This window comes from Canis lupus, chromosome 12 (genome assembly GCF_003254725.2).
Source record: "Canis lupus dingo isolate Sandy chromosome 12, ASM325472v2, whole genome shotgun sequence".
In the NCBI taxonomy this organism is placed as follows: Eukaryota; Metazoa; Chordata; class Mammalia; order Carnivora; family Canidae; genus Canis; species Canis lupus.
This window is the reverse complement of record NC_064254.1, coordinates 33003747-33020464: the sequence shown is the minus strand read 5'-3', so window position 1 is coordinate 33020464 and position 16718 is coordinate 33003747. Positions and strand designations below refer to the sequence as shown.

The 16718-nt window shown below is 35.3% G+C and overlaps 1 protein-coding gene across 1 annotated transcript in view; it reads left to right on the top strand.

The window, feature by feature from the left end:
* Window positions 1–16718, top strand: part of COL9A1 (collagen type IX alpha 1 chain) — a 90408-nt gene that overhangs the window by 40454 nt on the left and 33236 nt on the right. Inside the window, exons 15-26 of the mRNA XM_035697416.2 lie at window positions 914–967; window positions 1856–1888; window positions 2644–2700; window positions 5217–5270; window positions 9125–9178; window positions 9850–9903; window positions 12726–12779; window positions 14380–14433; window positions 14566–14619; window positions 14760–14813; window positions 15187–15240; window positions 16230–16274. Of these exons, the coding sequence (XP_035553309.1) occupies window positions 914–967; window positions 1856–1888; window positions 2644–2700; window positions 5217–5270; window positions 9125–9178; window positions 9850–9903; window positions 12726–12779; window positions 14380–14433; window positions 14566–14619; window positions 14760–14813; window positions 15187–15240; window positions 16230–16274 (621 nt within the window). The remainder of the gene's footprint in view (window positions 1–913; window positions 968–1855; window positions 1889–2643; window positions 2701–5216; window positions 5271–9124; window positions 9179–9849; window positions 9904–12725; window positions 12780–14379; window positions 14434–14565; window positions 14620–14759; window positions 14814–15186; window positions 15241–16229; window positions 16275–16718) is intronic.

Genomic DNA, 16718 nt, shown 5'->3' with positions numbered 1-16718 from the left:
AGGACCATTAAATTATAATTGAACCAACAGAACTTAACATTAGGCAATAAAGAGCTGAACTCCATACAAGAAATTGTTAGTAGTTAAGTTCTTGACATTACTATTCAATAAATATTTCAGAAATGTTGAGAAGTAGTGACATTATGCGGAGGATAGATAATTGTAACCACATTGAGAATAGGAGCCATGTACTATATACTTATTTTTGCTTCTCTCTAAGTTTACTATTTAATAAAATTATTCACTAAACAAATGAATAAATATGAAATGGTTGTAACGTTAAATTAATTGGAAGATGCTTTTGGCTTCTTATAGTAGACCATAAAGAAGGAAAATATATGCAAGGAGTTAATTCTAGATGTTAAGACAAATTGAAATTCATTTTCATTGAATTTAGCCATCTCTGATCTTCTATCCCATTTGCAAAATAGTATGGTGACAGGCCAAGTAATAGCTTGTGAGTGAACAGTACCAGGGAGAATCTGGCATTGCAGAGATTACCCTTCCATCCCATAGCTTCAGGTGGGGTGCAAGCCTTCTTTTGTTACCCTTATCTGGATGACACTAGCAGCATTGGCTGTTCTAGTTCCTCTGTAAATCAACTAGAAAAATATGTAGTGTTTCCAGTTTGTTTTTGCAATAAAGTGATCATTCTGTAGAGAAGAATTGGCTTTACTTTTTTCCCCAAATCTCCTTCTGCCTTGTTTTGTTACTTTGGTGAGACTGGAGCTCCTTTATTCTTCTAGTTTTGTGCAGCTAATAGGATTATGGGCCACCCATCGATTTCAGTGGCAGGTATATACATGGCTGAGCTCTGTGGGGGTTTCTAGTAATATTCTCTCATGCCTCACCAGTTTTATGCAGTGTTTCGACATGTGTATAACCACTGTGTCACAATTTTCAAATAACTTAGGGTGACCCTGGGAGAAGAGGACCACCTGGCCCACCTGGCCCTCCAGGACCCAGTGTAAGTTATTTGCAGCTTGAATTTTCCTGTATCTGAGAGTTAGGATTAAAGAAACCTAAGAATCAAAAATGGAAGTACTTGTCAATCAAGTCATTCTTTAAATTTCCAAAATGGCTACCAATTTTTTTTCATACATTCAGAGCATGAATAACAATAATTTAAAAAAGAGGTTTTCTCAGGGAATGGCTTACTCATATATTTGAAGTTCCTTTGACATTTGTGATTTCTCAAATGCTCAAAACTTGGACATATAAAAGGGACATTTTCAAATGAGCTAATTTTTACAAAGGATTTACACAATAAACAATTTAAAAAATAGGAGTTCAAATAAGAGATAATTCATACTTTATTTCTTTTTAGTTTTTTAAAAGATGTATTTATTTATTTGAGGGAGAGAAGGAGAGAAAGCGTGTGAGTCAGAGGAAGGGCAGAGGGAGAAGGAGAGAAATCCTCAAGTAGATTCCCTGCTGAACAAAGTCTAAGGCGGGACTTACTTCATTATCTTGAGATCCCAACCTGAGTTGAAATTAAGAGTCAGATGCTCATCTTACTAAGCCACCAGGGGCCCGAATAATTGATATTTTAAATGTATGATCCAGAGCTCCCCATATTATCTATCCTGTTTCTCATTTCATTTCCCTTCAGTTCCCTGAAAAAAACAATCTACTGTAATTTAAGGTCTTCAAAAGGAATATGCCCATGTGTCAAAGTTTTTAGAATATCAGCATATTCTATGCTGCTATTTGTTCCTTATATGCTATTGAACAAATAGATTTATTATATTTTTGTCCAGGGGACTTTCTAGTACTAGTAGATTTGAATTAGGTATTTAACTACATTCTTTTTTTTTAAACTACATTCTTAACTTTAATATTTTATTCACTTTAGGGAACCATTGGCTTTCATGATGGAGATCCATTGGTAAGATGTTTACCTTTGAACAAAATACAGTTTAAGTCAAAGACTTAAATTCAACTGATCTTCAGATGAATTCTCTTTAAGATTATCTTGCTGGATAATCTTGGATAGCAGAGCAATCCATAGCGCTAGTGGGCTAGTGGTTTGTATACACTCAGACTGCAACTGGTTTTCATTATGGAAATGTTTTTGTTTTTCCATAATTTTTTTGCTTTATGACTAGGGCATCATTTTCACCAGAGCACACCAATTTCAGAAGACAGAAATCAAAGAACTCCGTCTGAGACTTGCTTTACTTAGAGACTAATATTAAAATATTATTGGTAGACTGTACTAAATGCAATTTCGGCCAATTTGACAAGGGTTTGTTGACCTCAGGATACAGCCATTCTGGTGGAGGGGAAGAGGAAAAGGATCGGTTTGTGGTACATTGGGTTGGAAACATTTGGTGTCTGGAAGCATTTTATTTCTTTAATAAATCTGAAATAAATATGGCAAAATATTAACATTTATTAAATCTGGATGGAGAATATACAGGGAAAGCTTGTTCTATTCTCTGTACTTTTCTGTGAGCCAGGAGTATTTCTGAGTTTAAAAATGAAATTGAAAAAATTGAAAAAAGGGGTATTCAGAGTTATTTAATGAATGCAATTATACTAGGATACTGAAGCTGGAATCTCTAAAAAAATACCATTTTGTCGTAAAGGGAGGCTCTAATTTATGCTTTCTCTACCAATCTCTCTCTCTCTCTCTGGCAGTGTCCCAATTCCTGTCCACCAGGTCGCTCAGGATATCCAGGTTTACCAGGCATGAGGGTAAGAGAATAATTTCAGTATTTTACATTAAATAGTATTATCCACAGAAAAAAAAATTGATCCTTTCCTGAACACTGGCCTTTCTGGTGAAAGATCCCATTTTGATGGATTAAGCAAATTTATGTTTGCTTATTCTTTGGCTTAATCTGTGGCCCCTCTCTGGTCCTAGAAACTTCAGCTGGTTCTTTTGGCAGGTACCCCCTGGGAGACATGGATGTTTGATGACATAGTACTTCTGTTGTTTAGGGACTAAATACCAATAAAATGTATTGGCTTGAGAGACTCTATAACACCAAATTAAGGTTCCAACATTTGCTTCCTATGGAGGAAGACTGAGAAGTAATTATATACATAATGTATTTGAAACTATTTTAGTTAAAAAAATTGCCAAAACAGTGCAAAATAGGGAAGAAAAGAGACTTCCCAAAAATGTTTTTCTCTCACTCTATATCATGATTACTTCAAAATTTCCCATAAAAAAACACCAAATGTTGGGGTTAAGTGGTTTTTGTTCCTTAGTGTGTGAGTCTGAAGTGATTTTGAAAGTTCCAGACCAGTGGAGTTCTGCTATGATCTGAAAGGCCCCAGGGCACTGGTTTTCCAATTATGGTTTTCTCCGAGGTTAGTTTTAGTGTGTTCCCAAGACTGCAGAAGATTTGATCGTGGATTGGTGTCTTATTTTTCACAAAGACCTACACTCTCAGAACAAGAAAGTCTCTGAGGGTGAAAGCTCTGAGAGACTTAATTTTGGAATGTTCATTTCCTTTTTTTTTTTTTTTAATTTATTTTTTATTGGTGTTCAATTTACTAACATACAGAATAACCCCCAGTGCCCGTCACCCATTCACCCTCACTCCCTGCCCTCCTCCTCTTCCACCACCCCTAGTTCGTTTCCCAGAGTTAGGAGTCTTCATGTTCTGTCTCCCTTTCTGATATTTCCCACACATTTCTTCTCCCTTCCCTTATATTCCCTTTCACTATTATTTATATTCCCCAAATGAATGAGAACATATAATGTTTGTCCTTCTCCGACTGACTTACTTCACTCAGCATAATACCCTCCAGTTCCATCCACGTTGAAGCAAATGGTGGGTGTTTGTCATTTCTAATAGCTGAGTAATATTCCATTGTATACATAGACCACATCTTCTTTATCCATTCATCTTTCGTTGGACACCGAGGCTCCTTCCACAGTTTGGCTATCGTGGCCATTGCTGCTATAAACATCGGGGTGCAGGTGTCCCGGCGTTTCATTGCATTTGTATCTTTGGGGTAAATCCCCAACAGTGCAATTGCTGGGTCGTAGGGCAGGTATATTTTTAACTGTTTGAGGAATGTCCACACAGTTTTCCAGAGTGGCTGCACCAGTTCACATTCCCACCAACAGTGTATGAGGGTTCCCTTTTCTCCGCATCCTCTCCAACATTTGTTGTTTCCTGCCTTGTTAATTTTCCCCATTCTCACTGGTGTGAGGTGGTATCTCATTGTGGTTTTGATTTGTATTTCCCTGATGGCAAGTGATGCAGAGCATTTTCTCATGTGCATGTTGGCCATGTCTATGTCTTCCTCTGTGAGATTTCTGTTCATGTCTTTTGCCCATTTCATGGTTGGATTGTTTGTTTCTTTGGTGTTGAGTTTAATAAGTTCTTTATAGATCTTGGAAACTAGCCCTTTATCTGATATGTCATTTGCAAATATCTTCTCCCATTCTGTAGGTTGTCTTTGAGTTTTGTTGACTGTATCCTTTGCTGTGCAAAAGCTTCTTATCTTGATGAAGTCCCAATAGTTCATTTTTGCTTTTGTTTCTTTTGCCTTCGTGGATGTATCCCTTTGCCTCATGTTACCACCCAAACCACACATATGCTTAGAACAAATGGCCTGACAAGAAGAGATAGGGATTTTCTTCTCATGCTATGCAGCTTGCACTGACTGCCCTTTATGGCCTTCCCTTTGATTTTAAATTGTATACAAGAAGCGGTGGAAGTTGTGCATCTGGGGAGATCCCCTTCTTATATCAGCTCTTCTTCTACCTCCAGGAAGAAGGTGGGTATAGAGGAGGCAGAAGGGTTTTTGGAGAAGCATTGAGAGAGCAGGGGATAGCCAGCTGAGTTCGGTCAGGACTGTCGCCTTCGAGAAAAAAGTTACTGATCCTGAAGAAGACTTAATGCTCTTAACCCAACTGTGAGAGGAAGTTTGGGATAGAGGGATCTAGGGATCAGCTGATAATAAATCATGTTGTTGAACCAGATAATGAAGCTTTGTCATTCTAGAACAGTGTTTTTCTATTAACGAAAGCTAATATTTATTATACACACTAAATCATGTAATACACATGGCGGTATTAAGGTCGTTTAAGGCAGTCATTTTCTTTGTAACATAACCTTTTTCTGTGTAGCATACTGACACAAATTTAGGGAAGCAAGATCACTTTGTGAACTTTCTGACCACTTTCTGTGACAAACCCAATAGAATTATTTTAAAATTTATTTATTTATTTGTTAATTATGCATTTTTAGGGTCATAAAGGGGCTAAAGGAGAAATTGGTGAACCTGGAAGACAAGGTCACAAGGTAAGAAAAAGGGATATATAGTGAGTAAATTGTGATTATGAGGTAGTGATTACTTTTATTACAGGAAATTGTAAGCAATAATAAAGCATGATATTTTATCCTTCCTTTTCAAATGATGATTGATGGGTTTTCAGTAGATGCATCAATATTCTAAGCATAATATGTTCATGTTGTTCAATTACGAAAACAATAACACACCATACATTTCATTCTTTCTTGTGTTGCTACCTCTTACTTTTCTTTTGAAATCAATAATACTCAGCTTTTTTCCTTGATGCTTTTGATAGTCAAATGTTATTCAGCTAGTTTTTCCACTCTTCTAAACAAAATTTTATGGCACATGTAAAATTTTATGACAAGTGTTGCTGACACTAGCAAACAGGAAGTTGATAGCTGATAGCTTCTCATCTTAAGTTCTGAAATAATTTGTTTTTGACTTCATTTCGATAGATTATAGATGTTGAGTAATCTGGAAGTGAGTTATAGACTTATGTTATTGTCTGGATAGAAATATGGAATCCACAGCATAACTTGCATTGAGGCTAGCATGCCTTGCAGAAAAACCAAGGCAGAAATTTAAAGTAAGATGATTTATTTGCTTTTTCAAAAATCCACTAGTGTAAATTGCCTTTAAGTGTCTACAAATTTGACTTTTTGCATAACAGAAGTTTTGTCACTGTTAATTCTGTAATATTTTAAAAAGTCAAACTGTTCTTATTAATGTGGGTTTTCTAGACATTTTTTGAGCATGTCCTTCTATACCTTAATTGGGTGGAGGCAGAAAATTAGTCCTTTTCTTTGGAAGTTAAGGACTGAAGAGGCAATTTGTTAATATCATCAGGCATTAACATCCTTGAACTCTTTAGCTAAAATCAGTCTGTTGAACAATCTCAGATAATCAGGATAAGTAAGCCAATTTTCTCTAGCCTATTACATTTTGGACATTTATTTTTAGTCTTATTACTTAGGCCCTGAGTAATTAAGGTATTTTATTTATCTGGAATGTAACAGCTGGGTTCTTAATGTCAAATTAGAGAAAGTAGAAAAAAAGTTGAGTACTTTAGAAATTTTTCTACATGCTCATTCCTCCATTAAGTCTTAAGATTCATAATTGAAAAAAAATCAACATACACTTATTAAGCACCTGCTACATGCCAGGGTTTATTCTAAGTGTCAAAGGCACAGAACTGAAAAGAAAATGTCCAACCACAGGAGACTGGCTAAACTAAGTACGGCAGATTCATATAATAAAATATTATCTAACCACAAAAAAAGGTGTGTAAGAATATTACATTATACCAAAAAATATTCATGAGGTAATGCATGTAGTAAAGCAGATATGGTAAACTTCTGTTATTTTTGATGCCATGCTCCCTTCCTCCTTCTTTTAATGACCCCTTTTCTTTGGGGGAACTTTTACAGCCCCATTTGGGGATGAAACTGTCAATTAGAGTATTTTCCTCTACTGCCCAAGAAACCAATATTATTGATAACTATACCAGTTACTTATCCAGACTCTCAAATTTGGTTTGATTTACAGTGAAGAACCTTAAAATTGTTTTGGTGTGTGAGATAATTGGCCCAAATTTTATTGGTCGTTTTTGAAAACTCCTGTGATTTATTTCACATGTTGTGTGACTTACACCACTCATTGGTTTCTTTGAAAATTGGCATGTGAAGATAGGATGATAATAGCTCATTGAAGAATGAACCTTAACAGAATAATAGATGCACTGAGCTGTAAACTGAAAGTGAATTCACAATTCTGCCTTGAATTTAGTTAGTGAAGATTTTAAGATATTTTATGTATATAAGAATGAACAATCAAAGATCTTTCAGTAAAAAGATAATAAATTGCTCTTCCTAAGTTTGTCATTATGTTGTGGCTATAGATGAGTTGTGTGCCATTCATCTGCTGGTGAAATATTTAAATCAACTATATTACTACAAGGTTTATCCTATAATCTGTAGGATAATACCCCAAACCTTGCTAATGAAGACTTACTGTGCACATATCAATCACTGTTGTTCTGAGATTTAGGTAGGGATATGCAGGTAGCATTTAATTATACACATGTGTTGATTATCCATTCCTTGAACTAGCTAATTCACTGGCTTGCCCATTGGGACTGCCTCTTCTCCCTGTCAATCATATATGCCTATGGAACATAATCTGAGTATAATTATGAGACTAAGACCACTATGTAATACTCTCATAATTAATTTAAAAATCAAGTATAAATGATTTAGACATAACCTGTTCTTTGCATTTATGCCCAAAGGTTCTATATTAATATTTGCTATTCAATTTTCTGTATTTTGGTGTGTGTGCGTGATCGTCTCTATAAGGTATAGTCTGTAGAGCAAGAACATGGGTGAATTGAAATATATAATAAAGAAACAACAGAAGTAGATTTTTATCAATATTATGCACATAGTATTAAAAATGAAGAATTTTTCTCATGATTATTTTTACAGTTTAAGATATCCATTACCACAGGAGATGTAGGGCAATATATTTCTATAAAAAAGAAAACCTTTGTCAGAGGGAAAAATAGCATTTTTTCAGTCAGCAATCTTTCAGTAAGAAATAGCAGTTGGATTTCTTTTCAGAATATACTAACATTTTAAAGTATATCAGAGGTTATAAAATTAATATCAAAAAGTCAAACAATAATTAGTTAGAAAACAAAATGGAAGAAAATTCCATTGGCAAATAGTCAGGACACCTTAGAACAAACTTAAATGTTCAAGACTATATATGAGGGAAAGACCAAAGCTTTATTGAAGGAAAGAAAAAGATTCGATTCAATAGGGAGATATACTGATTTCCAAAATAGACTCAGTATTGTAAAGATTCTGATTCTGTCCATATTAATCTTTTAATTTAGGGCAGTCCTAATATAAAACAAGTAGTACTTTTATGAAGATATTCCAAATAATTCTAAAGTTCATCTGGTAGAGTAAACATTTAGGAAAAATTGAAAAGTAAGAGTAACTATAAATGAAAAATTAAGGTCAAGGAATTCTCTCTGAAATTAAAATGTATTATAAAATTTGAATAATTAAAACGTGGTTTTGGAAAATTCATACAACAGATGAGAAGAGCAGGATAAGAAATCTAGAAACAAGTATACTCTCAATTTACTTTTATGATAAAGAATTTTCCAGCCTGTGTGGAGAGAATCTAGTATTCAATAAATGATATTAGAGAAAGTGGCCAATTACCAGGAAAAAAGAAAATGATAGATTTCTACTTTATATTTTACATTAAAATCAACTAAAGATTTCTATGTAAAAAATTAAACTATAAAACTATAGAAGGAGATATGGATGAATATATATTTTGGGGGTAGAGAAAGCTTTTCTGTGGGTGGCATAAAAGGTATAAACTATGAAAAGAAAGGCTGATTTAAATACTTTTTAAAAATTGGGTATAGTGGAAAAATTATAATAAGAAAAGTTGGAATGAAAATCACAAATATATAATACGGTAGTTTGTGGAAAAGTTTGCATAGTATGATCATATTTTTCTGATAACAACCCCCCCCACTGGAAATGTGAATGTATATATGTTCTCTTTATTCTTTCCTCCCCATCACCCCTTTTTTAGAGAAGCATCTAAGATGTTACTGGTATTTATAGTTGAAGGAGGGAAGGATTTGGGTGACTTTATTTGTATAATTCTTTTTATTTTCTGAATGGCCTGCAATTAATATGGATTACTCATATAAACTAATTTAAGAAAGTATAATAACACAACTCAGGGAATGCCAAGTGAATTTAAAATGTGCTGAGTTATCTGTCTATGCTCATTGCTGGAATGACATTTGATGTGCTTTTCTGTTTATTAGGGTGAAGAAGGTGACCAGGGGGAACAGGGAGAAGTTGGAGCTCAAGGACCTCCAGTAAAGTATTTTTAAAAAAATATTTAACTAGGATATGCACATATTTTTTTTCATGACTTTTGGAATATTTCCTGTTTAGTATTTGGGTTAATAGTATTACAGTAACATGATATTCTGTATTGTCCCACCAAGCCAGCATTGGGAGATTACCATTTTTTCAAAATAGGAAAGGAGATCCCCATTGTATATTCAAGCACCATTTTAACAGAAAAAATTTACTTATAACTACATGCATTCATTTACTAGGTTTCAGGCCTAGGCAATCTGAGAGCAAATATTGAATGCAAGAGGATGATAGAGATCTTTTATATTCTCTGGTACTCTCACATGATATAGGAAATTTCATGTACCCTGAAATATGCAGCAGGTATACCATCCGCTGGATTTAATGTACCTTATGTCAGCACGTGATCATTATAATTAGAACATTCTTAATTGCTTGTAATCATATCTATTAATAAAAAGTTAGCCCCTTGAGCTTTGGCCGATTGCTGCAATTATATGCACAATGAGGTAATTTGGGACACTGGCATCCATTTGTTTACATAATGTCACTATTTCTTAGTGTTACCTTTCGTTATGTTGACATCCTTCTGGATCAACTTTTGTGATAAGATAAACAAGTGTGTTCCTCAACTAAGACAATTCACTGTTCTTTTTTATATTTACAGGGAGCTCAAGGATTACGAGGCATCACTGGCATTGTTGGGGCCAAAGGGGAAAAAGTAAGATGATGATTATATGACATCAACATGTATAAATAAATTTTTGCCCACTTAAAAATATCTTATTTTCAGCAACATCATTTTTAATTTCTTATTTGCTTTGTAGATGTTTGATTACGTTTTCACATTTCTGTTATAAACAATAGAAACAAGTAGTATGTATGATACTTATGTATTACATATATTAAATTATCTTTGGTAAATAAGAATAAACAGGGATGTTAAATTTTTATCTCTTTTATTATCAGTGGTTAATACTGATACCACTGAGACAATACCTAAAAATCAAAACAAAGACAGGGGAGGATGGAAAGAGAGAGGAAAGAAAGAGGTAACAGAAGGCAGGATATCCCTGGGGACACCAGGGCCATTTGTGGCTCTCCCTCCAGGCTGATCCCTGAGCTCTGTACTCAACAGGGATCATACACTTGTGGCTTGAGTTTATCAACCTGTCCTTAGCCCATTCTCAAAGATCAGATTCTCCCACCATTTCATAGCAAGGAATTGTGAGATGTTTGGGGAGATTCAAAGAGAAATAAGAGAAATAATGTTCACATTTGTAACAAGAGACACATACATTTGAGGACAAGGGCAAGTGATGTGAGGGAGTGATCAGGGAACTAGGAGGGCTCATGGAGGAGGTGGCATTAGAAGGATGCCAGACCTAGAAGGATGACATATTCCCATTGCGAGACAATGGAAGATAGGGAATGCTTTTTCTGAGTGAATATCATAAACAAAAACAATGGAAACCTGAATGTTCATGATGGGCTCAGGAATGTTTTCCTCACTGTGTATGTGTGTAGGGGTGTGTCTAGCTTCTCTATCAGATTTTAAGAAAAATGGTTACTACTTAGAGAATGTATTAGGAAAGCCAATTTATAGGTTCCAGGAAAAAAAGCACTTTGCCTACCACCACTTCTGACCCTTGCCTCTTTCTTTTTAGAATCTCTATGGCTAATTTGTGTCATTTCACACAGAAGCAGAGGCTTTTTATTAACAGTGAAGTGGGAATAACTTGCACATTGTAGGTGCTCAATAAATAAAATTTTTAAAAGAAATGCATATTTTTGGAAATTGAAGGAATTATTTTGTGACTAATTCCTTCAACTTCATTTTTTTCAGTCTCTTTGTTCCTTCTAAGTATTCTAATTCTGCCTGTTTTACTCTTCCATTTCCTCTAGAATATTTCTTTTCTAAAAAAGCATATTTCATATTTCTATATTCATGTTACCTTAAGTAACATTCTGTGTGTATCTCTTCTGTTATTAAATAATAAATCCCATTTATTTTGGAGTTGCTGATACCTAGACCTTTGCTTTTTGGGGTTTAAATCATCTAAAATATGTGACCCCACACTTTGAAACCAATTACTGTTCTTGATATGCTCTTTGTATGAGATATTCTTTTACTTGGCATTTTTCAAAATTTCTCATTTCCTCTGAGTTCTGTCAAATTGCTTTCAATAACAAAAAGAAAAAAAAAAAAAAGCAAACTCTTCTCATGAACTCAGACCCCTGGAGTGGTTGCCTAGTAACAGCATTTTGGGTCTGAGCTCATGCTGAACAGCAATAAGAGAGAGTGAGTGCATCACAGCTTTTTCTATAATGCAAAGGCTGGGCTCCAGGCTCACAACGCAGGGTGAATGATGAATTCAAGGTCTTTTTTGGGTCTTCCAAACCTCTTCTTCCCTGGTGAATGTAAAATGCTTTCTACTCTGCTCTAGTTTTTAGGGATCAAAGAATTTCAAGGCTCTGAGGTACCTCTGCTTCAGTTGTGTTCTTTCTTTGATTCTACCTTTTCTGAACCTTCTATCAAAGGTTTCCTAATTCTTAATTTTTACTACAGATGCTGTCCACCTGGTTTTCTTGGCCTGACATCCATCCAGCACTCTTATGACTGTTTTCCATTTATTTTATCATCTCCCTATCTCAACCCTATTCATTAGTAGATGACCTATTGACTTCGGTTGCCCTTCTGACTTCTCATTCACTTAGCAGATGAGAAAAAGATTTAAAGAAGGGGTTTGTATTTTAACACATAGCATATATAGAAAACATTAAAAAAAACATATTTTTGTCTTAAAATCACATTTAGATTCTTATCATTAAATAAAGAGGTGATATGTACAATATAACCAAGTCACAGTTGATTTCAAGATAACTAGATTTATAAAGCTCTGTAGTTTCCATCCCTTGGGAAGATGAATCTGTTGTTAAGAAAATAGATGAATTATTTTATATAAACCGAACCTATCATCTACCTAGGATGGAACAGGGGCTACTCAAATACTTATTACAACTCATTCTTCTAAATCATATGACTGGACTTCTGATTATGGATCTTGGTGGAAATCCAGTGTCACAGAATCCCATTACAGCTGTGGCAGCAGCAGAGTCCACTGCAACTATTTGGGTGGCTCCTTGATCTTCACTGTTAATGAATATCCATAGGAATCCTGACAACCCTAGAGGGTGACTACCAAACCTCTTCTGATAGCTTTGCCAGCTTCCTAAATAGGTACCAGTGTTTTTAGTTCATGTCATCAATCAAGAATGGATGCAGTGTTAATTTAAAATACCAAGGGTGGTATCAAAGATTGGCCGTAACTACTCTTGGTGGAATGAGGAGATGTAAACTAGTGTTTTCATAACTGAGGTATCTGATTGAATACTTCCTGGGGTTCACTGATGAATACAGTATGTATTTCAAACACAAAACCTCCTTTTTATCTGTCTATTAAAGTTCTATAGAAAGATTGATGTGCCCTTCAACATAAATGACTGATCTCAATTTCATTTCTTTGTCTTCTTTTTTTAAAGGGTGCTCGGGGCATAGATGGAGAACCTGGGCCTCAAGGGATTCCTGGTGCACCTGTAAGCTGTTTGCCTTTTATAAGACCCAAAGATAGATTATTTAGCAATGATCAGTGATAGATTACTTGCTTTGTGTGTGTGTGTGTGTGTGTGAGTGCAAGTATTTTTTACATGTGAATGATTAAAGTAAAATGAGCAATAGTTTTTATATTTATTTAAACAAATTTGATTAAGATAAGCATCACTTTCTTGAATAAAGAGATATGTTCTTTTGACTTGATGTGGGTTTTTGTTTTTCACATAGGTGAAGTCTTATTGTTGAGTTTTTATGTTTGCTGTGTTTTCCATTTGTTTTGGCTGTCACAGTATGCTTAGGGTTACAGTCTCATTTCAGGTTTTGGGTAATTCTATCCTTTTTCGTTTTCTATGATTTCTGATCTCATTATATTTTGTTTGCTGTATGTACATGTCATTATTATAGGCTGTCTCACACCTTTTCTAGAAGTAAATTTAAAACCTGTCCATTAATAACTACCTTTATCACAGAAAAAGTAGAAAAGGTGTAAGTAAAATAGAATTTTCAACTATTAAGCTCCTATGGCCAGTGGGAAAGACAGAATGCAACTACATCATAAATTACAACATGAAGCCCTAGAGTATGTGGTAGAGGTAATGCATGTAAGAGAATCTTAGAGGCAGGTTGATCTGGAAAGCCATTCTGGGTGGGAAGGGCAGCAGAGTACAGGTGAGAAGAGCACTGTTGGTGGTGATAGGGCCTGAGGGGTGTCTTGTCATAGGGACTGTTACTGCCTGGCTTGGAAAGTTTCTGTTGAGAAGATGAAATTGAATAGATAAGGTAGGATCACATTATGGAAAGTATTTAATGCCAACGTGAGCTTTTTGAACTGATCTTGTAGCAATAGGAAGCCATTTGAGGTTTTAGAGTAGTCTTGCAATTCAACAAAAGCTTTATTTTAGGAAGACACATCCTCTCATCTATTACCACTTATGCCATTAGTCAACATTGGCCAGATAATTTTGACAGAAACCACTATTATTGCCATGGAGAAAAGATTGGCAACTGACCCAAACCTTAACCCACCATGATAGTGAGTTTAGCTGATAATGTAGACATAGTTACTGATGTTAAGGTTACCTACAGTATGGATCTTAATTTTATTATACCTATAAATCTAGAGAGCACAGAAGCTTTACACATTTAAAGTGAAATCAAAAGACATGCAGATCTCTTTTATCTCTATGGCAATATAAATTTTTAAGACAATGTTAATTTTTATAAAAAAAATTCTTGAGCTAGGCATCCATGAGAGAGAAAAGCACCCAATGAAAGAGCAGTAGTCAGGCAATATGGATGGTGTTTTTTTTTTTTATTTAAGATTTTATTTATTTATTCATGAGAAATAGATAGAGAAAGAGAGAGAGAGAGAGAGAGAATGGCAGAGACATAGGCAGAGGGAGAAGCAGGCTCCATGCAGGAAGCCTGACGTGGGACTTGATCCCGGGTCTCCAGGATCACACCCTGGGCTGAAGGCAGCACTAAACTGCTGAGTCACCCAGGCTGCTCAGGATGGTGTTTTATAGTTCCAAAAGTTTATCAAATAGCTTTTGTTTATATTAACAACATTTTATTTTCACATAGGGTGATCAAGGACAGCGAGGACCTCCAGGAGAAATAGGTCCCAAGGGAGATAGAGTGAGTTCAAATTAGTGTTAATTACTACAAACTTTTTGGTGTTCTCTGCTGATTATGCTTATCTCTTTGATGTGTCCTAAGCATTGTGATAAATGGGCATGTCTTGACTATCTTTTCCCTTCTGCTTTGCAGGGGCCTCAAGGTTCTAGAGGAATTCCTGGCCTCCCTGGGACCAAAGGAGACACGGTATATCCTTAGCCATAATCATCAACCACATTTTTCAAAGTGATTATTAACTGGTAACAAAACTTTAGAAAATAATGAAGGGAAGAAGAATGTGACTGTTTCTAAGAGACAGTGTGTTTCTTTGTTTTTTTTTTTTTTAGGGCTTGCCAGGTGTGGATGGCCGTGAAGGGATACCTGGAATGCCCGGAACAAAGGTAGCTGTGTAGCCCTGGCCAACAGCATTTCCATTTCTATATTACTGGGAGATTTACTTAGCTGGGTTTGGCTTTTTTCCTCCTTTTGGTTTTTTCATCAAGTGTCAACTCAAAATACTATTAGAATAGTATGTTTGTTTACTTGGTTTTAGGAACTCAGTAGAATTGCCCTGTCAATGAAAGTAGCTGAAAGAGATTGTGTATTTTGATTAAATTTATGTCTTAAATCCATCCTCCCTCTCCCCCTGCCTTGAGCAGGATCATATTATAAAAGTGCATGTAAGGTCATTTGTAGGGATAATCCTTCTATCCAGAAGCTCTGTGTCCTTTCTTTTCACACAGGTTCATGATGAAATAAAAACTTCTTTTTCAGGGTGAACCAGGGAAGCCTGGGCCTCCTGGTGATGCAGGATTGCAGGGCTTACCTGTGAGTATTTGGGTCTTTAAATATTTATTGGTTTAGCTACCTATTTGGAAAACATGAATTTTAGGGAGAAACAAATAAATTGATAAGTTCTGGGGAAGATATATGATGCTTTAATTTTACATTTTTACATTTTGTATTTTTTCCTGAATAATGAACTATTTCTCTAATAACCATACTAAGCTTTAATTATGTATTCTGCATTCCTCTTGTCTCTTTAGTTCACTCAATATTTCTTATCTTTTTACTAACCCTGAGCTGTGGGCCAGGATCACGTACTCATTCCTCCTTTTAACCAGTTCTGAAGCTCTAGTTAGCAAAGTTGAGCCATAAGAGGGTTGAGAGTATGCTCATGGAACAATGTGAGGTATAAGATACCATTGTTTTGATTGTGTGCTGTTTTAAATTATTGACATTGGTGTCTCCCTGCATTACTGTGGCTAGGGGTTAACGTGGATTATACAGATGTATTCTTGGAGACACATGTTTCAAGGTTATACTGGTAATTTGAGGACTGGCTTCAATTTATTATGATATCTGGCAATTTAAAATAATCAGAGAATATTAGGACTCCCAAGAGTACCAAGTTTTAGTTAAAGCCAGCATTCTCCTGCCTTACCGTTTTTCTACTTAAGGGTTAGCGTTTCAATAGGCCCTGTTTTGTTATTCTGTTCAAGGAGTCATACTGCTAGGAGCTCCCACTGACTGGATTATAATTTGGAAGCTCATGCTTGAAAAATAACTTTGGTTAGAGGTAGGATTTGCCTGAGGGTGTTCATACCTAACAAGCCAGATAGAGTAAAGTAACGCCTCCTAAATTGTGGGTAGTTCTATAACCATTCAGAATTTGGAAAGTAGGAAGAATCTCCCTCACACTAAAGAGTTGGTGTCATCATGACTCCGACAGCCCCTCGGCAGTGGGCAGTGGGCATGGCATCTCCCAGATTCTCAGATGAGGTGATTCAACCCATGTCCTGTGTGCCCTCTTTTAGGGTGTACCTGGAATTCCTGGTGCAAAGGGTGTTGCTGGTGAAAAGGTAAGAGATGAAAACTTTTTAATTAAAACTTGTTTCTATTTCTTTATGTTTTCATTAATATGTACTATTTATCATTTTTAGTAGTTCCAAGCTGCCTTTTATTTTATTTATTTATTTATTTATTTATTTATTTTTATTTTATTTTATCCTAAAGAGAAATAAGAACGGCTTTAAGGCTTCAAATGCTAACCTCTTTCCTAGCTGCAGAAAGCATACTTTGACAAAGTGTCGCTGATTAGATTTCCTTCCTGAAGTGTCATCCTTTGCCAGTATAAAACAGAAAGTTTTACTGCTCTTTGCCAGTTAAAATAAGGAAATTATTAATTAAGCTATAGAAATTATGTCAGTGAATATTACTAACATGATTTTGCTTAAACTAAAAAGATATTAGACATTTTGTTCTCAGTCTGATCAACCAGCACTTGTATTGCAGCATTTAAAAAC